The sequence below is a fragment of the Bombina bombina genome, chromosome 4 (assembly GCF_027579735.1).
Source record: "Bombina bombina isolate aBomBom1 chromosome 4, aBomBom1.pri, whole genome shotgun sequence".
Taxonomy (NCBI): domain Eukaryota; kingdom Metazoa; phylum Chordata; class Amphibia; order Anura; family Bombinatoridae; genus Bombina; species Bombina bombina.
This window is the reverse complement of record NC_069502.1, coordinates 302,610,188-302,625,855: the sequence shown is the minus strand read 5'-3', so window position 1 is coordinate 302,625,855 and position 15,668 is coordinate 302,610,188. Positions and strand designations below refer to the sequence as shown.

At 36.9% G+C, this 15,668-nt stretch overlaps 1 protein-coding gene across 1 annotated transcript in view; it reads right to left on the bottom strand.

Annotated features, from left to right (window-relative positions):
- Positions 1-1,154: 1,154 nt before the first annotated feature.
- Positions 1,155-15,668, bottom strand: part of SLC9A9 (solute carrier family 9 member A9) — a 1,902,281-nt gene continuing 1,887,767 nt past the window's right edge. The window contains exons 15-16 of the mRNA XM_053710011.1: positions 7,455-7,560; positions 1,155-2,535 (exon numbers count right to left, since the gene is read on the bottom strand). Coding sequence (XP_053565986.1) covers positions 2,278-2,535; positions 7,455-7,560 — 364 coding nt within the window. The 3' untranslated portion in view covers positions 1,155-2,277. The remainder of the gene's footprint in view (positions 2,536-7,454; positions 7,561-15,668) is intronic.

The window sequence follows — 15,668 nt, the reverse complement described above, 5'->3', positions numbered from 1 at the left end:
TAAATGCAGTAATCAGGCCTTCCCTTTGGGCAGAGTGAGAGGGGCACTTGTCCAGTGACCCGCATTGGGCCGTGGGGCCCCGCAAATTTGTCTTGCTCAGGGCCCCACAAATGCTAAGGATGCCCCTGGCAGTAATTTATGCAGAAGAGTTTGTAGGGAGATAGGTTTGCATATCTTGTGCTTATGGAAATTTACAAGGCCTTTGTATCAAGTTAGGATGAGTAATGCAAAACTGAGATGTCGTAAGGATTTAGAGAAAGTCACTTTTGCATTAGAAAATTAGAATATTGATCAATAGAATATTTATTTAATCAAATGTAAATTACTTTAAGCTGTTGCTACAACTGGCTAAGGGACCTTGTAATTACAAGAGATTTCTGTTGCCTTGCTGTAAAATAACATATCTGCCAAGTCTAAACATTTAAAAAAAATATATATATATATATTTTTTTATAAAATGTTTTATCGGGGAATAGGTTTATACCGTGTGCGATATTGTACGTTCAGTGAAAACTGTTAACTTTCAACTTGTTAATACGAGCGCAACCTAATGCGTGCAAAAAGGCTTACTTCTAGTGCAGCTAACGCTTGAGCAGGAGTGTTAAATAATGCTCCACTTGTAATCTGGGCATTAATTAATTAATTTTTTTGCTTATTCAGTAAAAATCAAAACATTTAGATATTGTCACTATATTCTACCTGTAACCCTACAATATTGTACTGTGCCCATAACACTGGCTTTGTTTAAATTCCTAATGTACACAACTGCAGAGAGCCAGTGTTATCAATAACGTTTCTAAGGTGTCATTGGGAAACTTTAGCTTGATTGTATGTATGTATTGGGTACTTGTAAAGCGCGGCTAATCACCCGTAAGGGTCTCAAGGCGCTGCTTATTTTGTCGACCTCGGAAGGATGAAAGGCTAAGTGGACCTCGCTGGGGATCGAACCTGCAACCCTTTGGTTGCTACAGAGCTCAGCCACAGTGCCTTAGCATGCTGAGCTATCTGCCTGGCTTGTGACATTTTGGTTAAATGAGACTCGGTATGAAAAAAGCAGTAACCAGTCATTTTTCTTAATACTAGAGCATTTTAACAACAAGAATGGAATCAACATCTAAATATACAAATACTTAACGGAAACTCACAATAAACAATTAATAAAATAGTAGTTTTAATTGATTTCATTATTATTTTGCATAACATAATAATATACAAATAATGGTAGCTGAATTAATGCATGCTTGGATAATATATTGTTATTGGGATATATTGTTAATATGGTTCTTTAAACCATTTTTAAGATATTACAAGCAGTCATATTTCTCACAGTATCTGTGTTATAGTTTGAGAACTTCAGTGATTTAATTTCTGATAAATCAATTTATTCTCAAATGTGGTTATCATTAAACATTCCTGTTGCTAAACAGATTTCCAAATATAATGGGGAAAAAAAAGGATATCTATTGAAATATGATGGTTTAAATCTGTCTACATTGTGTATCCCAATTGATTTTATAATTTTGATAGGAAGAAAATGTATCTCTATGTTGGTATAAGTCATGTATGTGTTGTCATTCTTGTGATATTGAGCACATACATTTATTTCCTACTATTTGGTACTGTGAGTCATCTGTGCAGATAGTCTATAGTCTACATGGGTTACATTTAAGGTTTGCTGCATTTTAGCACCTTTCCTTTTTTTCAAGTATATCCACAGTTTTATTTTTTAAAGGGATATGAAACCCAAACAAAATATTTTGTGATTCAGACAGAGCATAACAGTTTTAAAAAGTTCCCAGTTTACTTCTATTATCAAATTTGCTTTGTTCTTATGATATTCTGTGTTGAAGAGATACCTAGGTAGGCATCTAGAGCACTACATGGCAGGAAATAGTGCTCCCATCTAGTGTTCTTGCAAATGGATAACATTCTTGCAAAACTGTTGCCTTATAGTGCTCCAATCGGCTGCCTACTAAGCAAACATCCCTGCTTTTCAGAGAACAGCAGAAAATTGATAATATAAGTAAACTAGGAAATTGTTTAAAATTGCATGCTCTATCTGAATCACTAAATAAAATGTTTGGGTTTCATATCCCTTTAACTGTTCATTGCATATTAACCCATTCAGTAAAGAGGTTCTGTATCTGAGTTTTAATGACATGATGGTTTTCACTAGAGGCGATAGGGCAAAGTCCTAAAGCCCTGGTAAACATATTAAGCTTGTATGACTTTTCTGATCTTAAGAAATGCTTTTGTTCATCTTTCTCTTTAAATGAACTATATATGGATATTTCCTCCCGTTGTGTCTATGGGAGGCTGACTTGGCATTTTATGCATTGTGAACTCATATGATCCTCCAAGCCCAAGATCTCCTTCTTGCACATTTTCTTTTCCTTCTGTTGACCTTGGGTTCCCTTCATCTCTTGGCCTTGTTGCTGTTGGTGACAGATTTGCTGCGGCCCCATTCTCTGCATAGGTGGCACTAAGCTCATCGTGGTTTACAATATAGTCCATGTCATCATCTTTCAGCTGCTCCTGTTTACATAAATGATTTATACATTTTATTAATGAAGCTCATGTATATTAGTTCAATTTCTTTTCTTCTAAAAGGATAAAGCAGTTGCCAAAAACAGGAAATAAACCTTATAAACAAAAGTAAAATAGAAAACGGATTTCTGCTTGGTTGGACTAACAGTTTCTCTTACTGTAGTGTGACCAACTTCTTAAATCTCTTAACAAGTTTTCTACTTTGCTCTTTCATAAACTTACTTGGAATTAAAGGTTTTAAAAGCACATGCAACACAACATTTTCTCTTTAATGACTTAGACAGAATGCACAATGAAATAAACCAAAAACTTTTCAATTTACTTTTTTTTTTTTTTTACCAAATTAATCTAATTCTCTTGGTATCCTTTATTAAAGTGCATACCAAGGTAGGTTTGGGAGAATGCACGTTTGGAGCACTATACGGTTGTGGTTTTGCAACACTGCTTTTGTTGTTATCCACTGTGTAAACATTTTTACCAGTAGGGCACCTATCTGAGAATATAAAATTAAAACCTGCAGTAATTTGCAACTTTTTAAAAATCGCTTTTGTTTACATTAGTTCTGATGATTTCATTCTGCTTAGATACATAGCAGTTTTACCAGACAGACTCAGCCGGCGTATTCCTTTGTTAAGATTCATCTTATAATTAATTGATGTCCTTTGTATATATCCCAGTGCTCTGTTTCTCCCTAATCAATGTATGCATCTGCCTATGGGCAACATCTATCAGAAATGCACTTGCCGGGCTGCATTAAAAACATCTGCGGTCTATATCCTGTATGCTTTATTCTGTTTATTGTATACATTGCTGATTATGGGGCTCAATTAAAGGGACATTGTACAGTAGATTTTTATTTACATAAATGTTGTATTATTAAGCTTTTATATGCATATTATTATTAATATTATTCATTTCCCTTTGCCTGACGATTACTAGATTTATTTCATGACTTGCTTTCAATGCTCTATTGTAAAGTCCTTTCTTTGGTTGCCAAGATAGGTTTAATGGCATGCATTGTGCACCAATGTATTTTATGTCCTTAGATCACTGCTGGCAAAATAAAAATATGCTTATACTTGCAAGTGATTATAATTACTAATATAATCACCTTAAAGCTATAAGGCCATAAAACCTGCTGTCTAACTTCATGGTCTCATGATTCATTTCTACTATGAGGGCCCTGATAAGGTTTCCCCATTTCTCCAAAACACAAACTATGGTTTGCAAGCTGAATGGACACATGACCACTCATTTTAAACAGGGGGTGAGAGTAAAATAATTTGATACAATATAAATATGGGTTTATCAGGTGACCTGACGAGACACCTGAGAAAGTACACCCTTATCTGAAAGTGGCAGCACTTTCCCCTTTTGGTGCTTAGTTAATTGGAGGTGCCAAAATTCCTTTGAAAGATCACAGCACACTATACCTCACTAAACAGACAGGTGAATGCCAATCCTATGGGAATGACCTGCTACGTAAAGTGGTTTGAAAGATATCGGATGTGTGTAATGCTGTCTTTTTTTTTTTACACAAATCACCTAAAATAAGAGGTAAATGAGACCCCACATTAGAAAGAGAAAATTCTTCAAAATGTGGTCTCTTGCTACAATAGTGTGCTTTATAGGGAGATTCAAAGCCCTCTAAATAACCTCACTCCCTCTTCTCATAAGCCTCCCAGGTGCCTTTTGTGACAAGTGATCACAACACTATACTGATGACACAAATGTAATATCTCCCAAGTATCCAGTGGTGCAGGAGGTTTGCATTTATCACTGTGATCAGAGATGCCCTTTTCTCACTCTGATCACCTGCATCCTAAGGGGACAAGTGACAAATCATTTAAAAAGGGGATTTTCTTTTAAATTAGGTTTACCTTGCCCCTCACAGTGGCATGGAGAGATATGGGGTCTCTGCTACAGCCCCCTCAGCAAAATCTCCCTTGTCACTTGAGTTGCAGGGACTCTTAAAGTGACATGCAACCCATTATCTAAAAGACAAGATTTTTCTCTCTCATATAAGGGATTGCATTTTCCTCTAAGTAGTGCTGGACCCAAAAGAGTAAGTATCACTCTTCAGGGAACTTCTAACAATGTGGAAGGGGCTGTTGCCTACCTCTTCAAGTATAGATCATCATTAAGTAAAGCATGAATACATCAATATGTGCCACATGATTGGAGTCACACATATAAGGCCCTTCACTTAAATATTACCTAAAAGCCTTTTTTTGCATAAAAAAATTAGTGATCCAAAGTCAACATTTTATGTGTTATGCTTTTCTAGCATTTTTTCTATCATTTTATGTGTTATGCTTTTTTAGCTATTTCTGCATGACCCACAAGTGGGGCAGTGCAGAAATAGACGGGCAGAGGTACCGATGCAGAGAGGGACACTCTGTGGCCCTCTTTGCATCGGGCAGCGGTGGTGCCAATCGTTGGTGGTGTGGGAGGGTTAGAAGTGAGGCGGGTGGGCGGCACATCGTTTGAGGGGGCAGTAGCGGGTGGGACCACTACGCTACAGATTTTTTTTTTAGAGCGCCAGTGAGTGGGAAGGAGGGAGGGGGAAGGAGGGAGAGGGGGCTCTTATAGTGGAGGGGGGATTAAAGGGTGGGATATCGATCTGGGAGGGGGTAGGTTAATGAGGTGGGGCAGCTACACTACAGAAAAAAAGTTTTTATTATCATTATCAAAAAACAAAACAAAAAAAAAAGGTAGATAACTGGGTACTGGCACACAGCTGCCAGTACCTAAGATGGCGGGAATTAGTTAGAAGTGGAAGATCTAGAAGGCTTTTTGGGAGGGATCAGGTGGGAATGTAAGGGGGTAAGCCTACACTAAGAAAATAATAATAATAAAAAAAGTGTAAAACTGCATACTGGAAGACTGTCTGCCAGTACTTAAGATGGAGGTGACCAGTGGGGGGTGGGAGGGAAGAGAGTGTATTAGAGGGATCAGGGGGTGGGAAGTGTCAGGTGGGAGGCTAACCTCTACACTGAAGCTAAAATTATCCTTACAAGTTAAATAAATAATACCTACACTTCTGGGAATAGTAAAAGTGTGGTGCGCAGCTGCAATTAGCGGTCTTCTAATTACCAAAAAGCAATAACAAAGCCATATATGTCTGTTATTTCTGAAGAAAGGGGATCCCAGAGAAGCTTTTACAACCATTTGTGCCATGATTGCACAAGCAGTATGTAAATAATTTCAGTGAGAAACCTAAAGTTTTTGAAAAAGTTAAAGTTTTTTTTTTAATTTGATCGCATTTGGCAGTGAAATAGTGGCATGAAATATACCAAAATGGGCCTAGACTTTGAGTTGTCTACTAAAAAAAAATATATATAGTTTTGATAGGTATATAAAAAAACAAGGCTCTATTTTTGTTTAAATGTAGTGATGTCAAAAAGTCTAAAAATGCTTTGGTCTTTTGGGGAAGTCTTTGGGGTCAATTTACCAAATGTCGGGATATAGCGAATCATGTCCGCCAAACATCGCTAAATGCAGACAGCATAGGTTGTTGGCATTTAACATTGCACAAGCATTTCTTGTGAAATGCTTGTGCAATGCCTCCCCCTGCACATTCACGGCCGATTCTCCACTAGAAAGGGGTGTCAATTATCCCGATCAGATCAGGATGATTGCAGTCCGCTACCTAAAAGGGGCAGAGAAGTTAAGGAGCAGCGGTCTTATGATTGCTGCTTCTTAACTTCTGTTTCCAGTGAGCCAGAAACTACAGGGGTAGATAACAGCATCCGCTGCTTGTTAAATTTACCCCTTAGTCTGAACTGCCCGGTCCTTAAGGGGTTAAAGGGACATGATACCGAAATGTTGAAGCACATGAGAGTGATGCAGCATAGCTGAAAATATCACCTGAACATCTCTATGTAAAAAAGGAAGATATTTTACCACAAATTTCCTAAGTATTCACACCCCACTGCAAAACAACTTTAAGCAGCCAGTCAGGATAGTTGTCTAGGCAGTGTGCATCTGTCATGTGCAGGCACAGTCATGTTATTTTTCTTTTCAGTTTAAGTAAGTTATATGAAATCTCATTAGATTTCAGAGAAATCTCATGAGATCACAGCAAAGGCAAAGCATTACCTCAGCACTGCTAATGCTGATTGGCTATTGTTTTTTTTTCAACTTGCAGCTGGACAGGAGCTGAAGTATAACTGTTTACACAGCACTTTCTCTGGTGAGCTGAAGAAATTTTGAGATAAAATATCTTCCTTTTTTGCATAGAGATTCTCAGGTGATATTTTCTTGTCAGCTTTTCGCAGTTATGCTGCATCACTTTCAAGTGATTTAGCATTTGAGTATTATGTCCCTTTAAGTGCTAAATGCACATTACCTTGAACAGCCAGAAGCACACTGACCGAGCATGTGATATATTAAAAAATAATGATTTCTTGAACAGCAAATTAGTCTAATAAAGCTAATGTTGTGTGAACGCTACATAGAACATAGCATTCCTGACATGATGTCACTGTGCTATAGGGGATCTTTGATGCCTAAATCCAATCAATAAAATGAATTTGACTATTACTAGCAAATATATATCATAAAATCTTATAATTAGAATTTTTGAGATAAATTTATCAACAATTCAAATGTTTTTACCAGTTTATTTGTTATGAAAGCACATTTAGTATCACACAATGTATGTTTTTTTCTTTCAAACATTTTTTAAAGTAAATCTTGAGAATTTTACACCATGACTACTCTTAAGAGACAATTTGCAATACAAAGTGGAGGGTGCGTTAAAGTGGTTTTATCACTAGATAAGTTGTGATATTTCTTTATGGTATCAAAAGGATATGTAACTTAACTTTGCCATTGCTTATGGATCTCAGCATACATATAGGAAAATAAGGATATAAACTGAATAAAAAGATGTGCATACTTACCCCATAGGCTTTGGGGCTGGTTAGCAACGTTGCTATTGGACTACACCATTCTGGCAATGTGCTTGTGAGAGGAGGCCCAGTGTGCGTCAGAATTGGCTTGAGGTATCTGTTCCATTGGTTAAGGTAATAAAAAAGAAGCATAATACACAAAAGATTCAGTGTGTGCAAGAGTTTCCAAAGAGGGATGCAATGCTTTGCTATGTAATGTACTACAGTTATAAGCACCTGTATGTGGCACACCTATATTTTTATATTTCACAGCTTGGCATTTTGACATTTAGTAAACCCCAAGCACTCATAACACTGGGATAGTCTGCACAAGCATTTTATTATTGTCTTGGTATATTTTAGTTACAGTCCATATGCTGCCTTTTCATGTGTTTTAGTATGACCAGCATAAACATCTTTACTGACAAGGAATAAATGACTTAAGTGTCACAGTTATTGCCTGATGCCTGCCAGATTAGTGACAACATGGCATTTCTTTAAACGTTTGCAGCATGCCAGGAGGGACTTACCAACATTCACTGTCATTAAATTAAGCTAATAAACATCATGTGTACTGTGGTTTAATGAGTGCTATTTGCCATTATGTTAGCATATAGAAATGTGTGCCGCCTTCATTATATGTGTAACAAGACAATAACATGTTTATTCTTCACTACACACATAAAATGTTTGATGATAATCTTGAGCTTATTATCTGCCTTGCTAATCTTTAACATTTTGAAATTTTTTTTTTGCATTAATATATTTTGATGGGTTTTGCGTTTACACCACAGGTTGAATGACCTGTATGTCTATTGATCCCTTTTAGAAGTGTGTAGCTAATAGGTGGCATGTGTGCAATTAACTCGTGCTGCATAGACATACGTGTGTATCTGACCCTAAGATTTATAATGACGTGTGTTTGTTGGGTTATATATTTTGCCAATAGTTATTAGTGTAAAAGAGCTCATTAGAATTTTTTTTACTTTAATTGATCATCCAGAAAGTATATGAATCTTTAGTGAATTGTCATCGAATAGGGTGGTTAATTTCATGCGCAACAAAAAAAATTACATTCAAAACCTTTCAGGGTACTTTGTAATAAAATTCTTCTGACAGCTCCTTGATCACATGACTTTTTAGTTATTATCTATTGCATTTTACCCAATTAGTGCTGTGTTGTGCTGACTCTTAAATAACTCCGCAGGTGTGAACACAATGTTATCTATATGGCCCACATGAACTAGTACTCTCCTGTTGTAAAAAGCAAATAAAAAAAGCATGTGATAAGAGGCTTAGAAATAGGCAGAATTTAGAGGTGTAAATATTTAAAAGTATATTAATGGAATGGGTAGTAAAGGCATTATCAATATTTTTAATATAATAACAATTTTAGTGTGGACTGTCCCTTTAAGTACTGAGAATTTGGATTGAAATCAGAATAACAAGACTGCCATATGGCCATTTTTCACCAAAATAATAATGAAAATGTGCTGCTGATTGTGATCACATCGACATAGAAAACGCTTCGTTAACACCCATTACCATATAAATAATTACCAAACAACAGATTGTGATCAAACGCATAATGTACGATTCTTCTGCAACTATTTCTGCTGTTGACAGTTCAAAACACTTTAAAACAGAATATCTACAAATAATGGGCCATATGATGACATATACAGTAAGAAGAACGTTCCTCCTGTAAGAAAAAAGAAAAGCGGTAATAATCATGTTGGTTTTTTTAATATAAATTATACGCACTGAAGAATGTGAAATCTCTCAAACCTATAAAAGTGTTAGAGAGTCTGTCATATAAGTTCAGCAGACTCCCACCCTTATAGGAATAAAGAGCCAAAGGGCATGCAGGTATGGATGCTTTCCCCACTGTGGCTAGAGGGCTAGCGTTACTTCTACTAACATGCTCCACAATGACTAAAATGTAAGTTTGTAGAAAGATGTTCAAACCATTTCTTCAGATGAGAATTTGCTGGATTATGCGGAGTCTGTAAGTCTGAATAAAAACAAGCAGATATATTTCAGGAGCATTCTCAGTGTTAGGAACACGTAGGCTACAAATGCTGCACACTGAATAAACACACGTACAAAGCACTGCAAATACTTCTGGTCCCAACTTCTTTTTTTGCTATCTTTATTTGAAAAAGCAGGAATCTAAGCGTAGGAGCCGGCACATTTTTGGAACCTGGGTAGCGGTTGCTAAATGTAGAAAAATTGATAATAGGAGTAAATGAGAAAGTTGCTTACACTTGCATGCTCTATCTGAATCATGAAAGAAAAAAAAATTGGATTTAGTAACTGCAATGTAATATTTTATGTTAAATACTGGGGTCTGTTCATAGTGGTGTGTGTGCGTTCACTATGAAATGAGTTAAACGGACATGAAACTCCAAATTTTTCTTTCATGATTCAGATAGAGCCTACCTTTTCTTTAAAGTTTGCAATTTACTTCTATTATCAGATTTACTTTGTCTGCTTTTCAACAAGGATACAAATTGAACAATTAGGCTCACAAGCATGCACGTGTCTGCAGCTCTAAATGGCAGCAATTTTGCAAGAATACTGTTAACAATATTATAAATTTGCTAGAGCATTAGATATCAACAGTTTACTGTCTGGTCATGCGCATAAAAATGGTTAACAGAGTTTCCTTAATCGGCATAAAACCCATTTTTCATGATTCATATAGAGCATACTATGGGGCCTATTTAGGAAAGGCCTGTCGGACATGATCCAACATTGCGTATCATGTCCAACAGACCTTGATGAATGCTCAAGAGCAATACGCTCTCTTCATTCAGCATTGCCCCAGCAGCTCTTGTGAACTGCTAGTGCAACGCCGCCCCCTGCAGATTCGCAGCCAATCGGCCGCTAACAGGGGTGTCAATCAACCCGATTGTATTCGATCAGGTTGAATAGCAGCGATCTCTGTCCACCTCCTCAGAGCAGGCAGACAGGTTATGGAGCAGTGTTCTTTAGACCGCTGCTTCATAACTGGTGTTTCTGGCGAGCCTGAAGGCTCGCCAGAAACACGGGCCCTCAAGCTCCATATGGAGCTTGATAAATGGGCCCCCATGTAGGTGCATGACGAGGGGATTGAGGTTCAGAGGCTGTTTTTGGTGATCACCTGCACTACAGGCTGGGGATCATTGGTGGTCTCGTGGGCGGCACTCCCAAACCATCAATGGGACTGCCGGTGACATTGCCACAAATGTTTATTCAAACCCCTCAATCTCAACTCCCATGCCAGCTACAGGTGATCAAGACCCCAGAATTGAAAGAGAATTGCACGCTCTTTCAAATGGTAGGGCTTTTATGTCTTCCCTAGTTGTTCCTGATACTACCTAGATATTCTTTTCAACAAAGGATAACAAAAGAACAAATCATATTAGACAATACAAGTAAATTGCAAAGTTGTTTAAAATTGCATGTGCTATCTGAATTACAAAAGAAAAAGTTTGGGTTTAATATCCTTTTAAGAAGAAGTGATGCATGCATTACAATGGGTCTCACAAAAAAGGTAATTTAAAAACTGTATAAATTAAATATTGAAATAAAAACACAGTAAAACCTTTGATTTTGTAATTACTCTATAAAATCATAATGAAATTGTTCCGCAAACTGTATTTTAGGGAAACATGAAAAATCATATTGAAAGTGTGCAGCACAAAATAATTTAAAGGGACAGTCTAGACTCAATACATCATTTTGATTGCTTATTGTTACATACCATAGAAGCATCCTGCAACTGGTCCCACATCTATAAACTTATATGGAATACATGAAACATTTGAAAAATATTCATAATTTGTTAGGAGCTGAAAATGGCCGCCAAGTTCCGTACACCTATTTTCCTACTCGCACACACTGATTTGTGCATGTTTAATTTGAAATAGCTAACTGAAAAATAATAAATGTGCACTGCTAAACTGTCATAAGAGAAAACAGCTAACTGGACAAAAAGAAAGCTGTGGGCAGAACTTGACGGACATTTTTGGCTGCTAACAAACTATGATTATTTAAAACTTTCTTGTACTTCTTACAAGCTTAATGATGTGGAACTTGTTGCAAAATGCTTGTCTGGTATGTAACAATATGTATTAAAGAATAAATATTGTGTCTAGACTGTTCCTTCAAGGTGCACTGTAGAAATCTTACTAAAATATGCAAAAACTGATATTAAATTCATATTTATAATATGATATTCAAATCATATTTCCCTTATTGTAAAATAAATTACCCCACCTCAGCTAGTGGGATAAACAGAGCAGTTGAAATTCCTTCACAAGGTCTGTGGTGTATTCTAAATCCCCCCCCCCCCCCCGCAGATTTCACTGTCTTTTTCTTGCAAATCTAAAATTTGTCGAGATTTTGTGAACATATGCAAACCACTTATTACCATAATAGAAAAACACATTTACAAAAACAGAGGTGATTGCAAGTTTCTATACTCTTAAAGCAGAGTAATACAATTTGTATTGGCTGCAGTATTTCCTTTTCACAGTGCAACTCCCGCTCTCAGCTAATTTCACTCTCCCCAGCAAGGTTTCACTTTGAAAGGGGCTCTATTATTTTCTAAGAGATATGTTGCAACTCACAGGGACTTTTTCAGAGAATTTTCTGAGGGCAGTGCTTACGAGTATCAGCATGGGTTTTCATGTCTGACCTGCCAAAGTTTTTATAGTCCAGCACTTTGCACTGTGTCAACTCCATATATTTCTAACCAAATTGGTCGGAGTGTTTCTTAAGTGATCAGAATGCTATATCATTTAGTTTCTTAAAAGCCTGCAGCCGCGAACATGTTTTCAACAGAAAATCTCCTCAAAAAATCTTTTAATGTGTTAAGTGCCTATTTTCAAAATAGAAATTGGGAGTTCCCCCTGAAACTGGCTGATAAAATAGCTCACTCGCACCTCTTAAAGGGACAGTAAACCTTAAAAATAATGTTATATAATTCTGCACATAGTGCAGAATTATATAACATTACATTAGCCAAACTTTTTAAATCATAATATTCCCTTTTTATTTTGTAAAAATACCGTCTGTTGTTTTTACTGAGGGCATCGGGCCAGCTGTATAGTCCCAGCCCGGCCCGACCGCGCCATTAGACACAGTGCAGCTCGCTCCCGCTGTTAGACAGAGCAGGAGCGAGCTGCACTGTGTCTAATGGCGCGGTCGGGCCGGGCTGTGACTATACAGCTGGCCCGATGCCCTCAGTAAAAACAACAGACCCGCTCAGCAGAGTACAGAGAGCGGGTCTGTAAAACAGCAATATTTTTACAAAATAAAAAGGCAATATTATGATTTAAAAAGTTTGGCTAATGTAATGTTATATAATTCTGCACTATGTGCAGAATTATATAACATTATTTTTAAGGTTTACTGACCCTTTAAGGTTAAAGTAGCCCTTTTGTTCTCTTTGCAAGAGAAATACTCCCATTCATAGGAAAGTATTGTAATAGTTTTTTATCTGCACCACTGCTAAACCCTCTAAATGCATCCTTTATGTTTTCAGGATGGGCAGACTGTGCACCATTTTTCTATCAACTTTTCAACTGTAACAGGAATTGTTTTTGACAATATTTACATCTATTGTTTGTTAAAACACCGTTTCCATTTTGGCGTGAACTGAAAACAAGATGGCGACTACAGGTTTCTATGGAAAGGACATATCATCTTATAATATCTTTTTTTTACTATATTTTAACATAATTTAAATTATGAGCCTGTTACCTTGCTAATTGTATCTGCCATGGAGACCTTTAAACAAGATGGCACGTTTATGAACAGGTTTTTCTAAGGGGCACGCCTCCATGCACTCTAAGTCCAAACACAACCATGAGAGAGAATTTCAAAGTGCTTGCGCCTACATTATTAAACGTGTAAACTAAAACAAGCATTTGTGACCGTGAGTAGAATAATGGAGGCGCAAGCACTTTAAAACTCACTTTCATGAACAAGCTTTTATAAATGAATACCATAAAATTTGAATAAAGAAAGCCAATAAATTGTTTGTAAATAGTTGTGAAATAGTTTTAAAGATGTCCAAAATGCCCTTTTCAAGGATTTATTAAGTGCCTAGAGGTGGTAAATTCGAGAAAAAAAAACTGTCCTCAAAAGCGTGTTAAAAGTTACTAAAATGTATTATGATCGCCATGTACTTTTCAGCCCCTCAGGAGAAATAGGGCTTTTATTGAGGATCCGAAAACCTGTTTGCAAATCCTGGAAAGAGATTTTGAAAACGCGATGTTGTGATTGCCTCAAATTAAACGGCAGCCTTTTCGCCAGAGAAAGCTGCAGCTGATAGATTGTGATCGAGGCCATAGTCAGTTAACCCCTTAAGGACCAGCGACGTACCCTGTATGTCACTGGCCTTTTTTTGGAACTTGATTGTTTTATAGCGCGGTCTTGCCACCAGCGTTGAGACTGCTCTAGTCCACAAAGCCTGCTGGAGGGAGAGCATTAATAGTGTGTTCTTTCTAGACTTGTGCTATTATGTCCTGAAAAACCCCTTAAGGACCAGTGACATACAGGGTACATTGTGGTCATTAAGGGGTTAAAAATAAAATACAAAATTCAGATTGTAGATTGAATGACTCGCTTACAAATCAGTCAAGCTTAGCTGTTTCAAAATCTGAGTTGAGTAAAGAATAAATTGACATAAAAGGACATAAAACCTAAAATGTATCGATTCAACCAGAACATACAATTTTATACAATTGGAACCTTTTATAAAATAATGCACTGTATCTGAATCATGAAAGAAATTTGGATTTAATGTCTCTTGAAGTCTGATTTAGAGCAGACAACAAATTAATATGGCCAGACAGTAGGTTTTTGCAGGACAGACGCCACTATTTCTAGGTCTAAATAGTAAAAATTAGGGGTACAAATAACACAAAATATGTGTTTCAAGAGTGTAAATATTTTTTGTTTGGTTTTCTCTAGGTCATAAACATATTTTTATGTTGGCAAGATATGTATGTGTTGTCTGAAGTTTATCTTTTTGAGACATATTAATCATATCTAATGTTGCATTATCAGACATGCCAGTTTTGCTAAACATTTCATAGTGTGCATTAATTTGCATAGCTGATTACATCACAGAAAATGCCATCTGGAAAAAATATATTCTTTTTTTTCCTCATCGTAATGGAAGATTTTCTTCTAACCTTTTACTTAATATTTTTGAGAATTAGATGATCAAAAGTAGAGCTGCAACAGCTAATCGTCATAATCGATTATGAAAATAATTGTCAACGAATCTCATAATCTCATAATCGATTAGTTGGTTTGCAATTAGTTGGTCTGTGCACAACACCAGCTCCTTCACTCTAATGAACTCCTGAATATGGTATTGTGTTTTATGGTTATGTCCTTAGCCTAAAGGACATCTACATACGTCGACTTTTCACTTTTTCAGGACAGTATACGTTTACAACTACCCCTGGCTTATGTGTAACCCAGATATAATAGTCATCATTTGGATTGTGATATGAAATGCTTAAATTTGTTAGAGCACACAATGTTAAGACTATTGTCCCTACACTACTGTGTGCTAAACCCCCGCAAAGGGGTTATCACCTGCTGCTGATCCCTACACTACTGTGTGTTTAAACCTCACAAAGGGGTTATCACCTGCTGCTGATCCCTACACTACTGTGTGTTTAAACCTCACAAAGGGGTTATCACCTGCTGCTGATCCCTACACTACTGTGTGTTTAAACCTCACAAAGGGGTTATCACCCGCTGCTGATCCAATTAGCAGTGCTAGTCACATGACTCAGATATGTAACTAGCACTGCTGATTGGATTAGAGCATGTCCTTTTTCGGCTATGATGGCCCTTTAATGTATAGTACTTTGGATAAATATAATTAATTTTGAAATGATTGCTTAATATATAACAAGACCACATTACTTGTTAGATATAATAAATGTAACAAAGCAAAAGGTTTGCATCTGATGCTTTAATGTTATATTGTGATCTGGAGAACAGACCTCAAATAGTGTGTCACTCTGCATCATAGCATTGTTTCTATAAATTAACAATGGGGTCAATTTATCAAGCTCCGTATGGAGCTTGACGCCCCGTGTTTCCATCGAGCCATCAGGCTCGCTGGAAACAGAAGTTATGGAGCAGTGCTCTATAACCTGTCCGCCTGCTCTAAGGTGGCGGACAGAAATCAACGTGATCGAATACGATCGG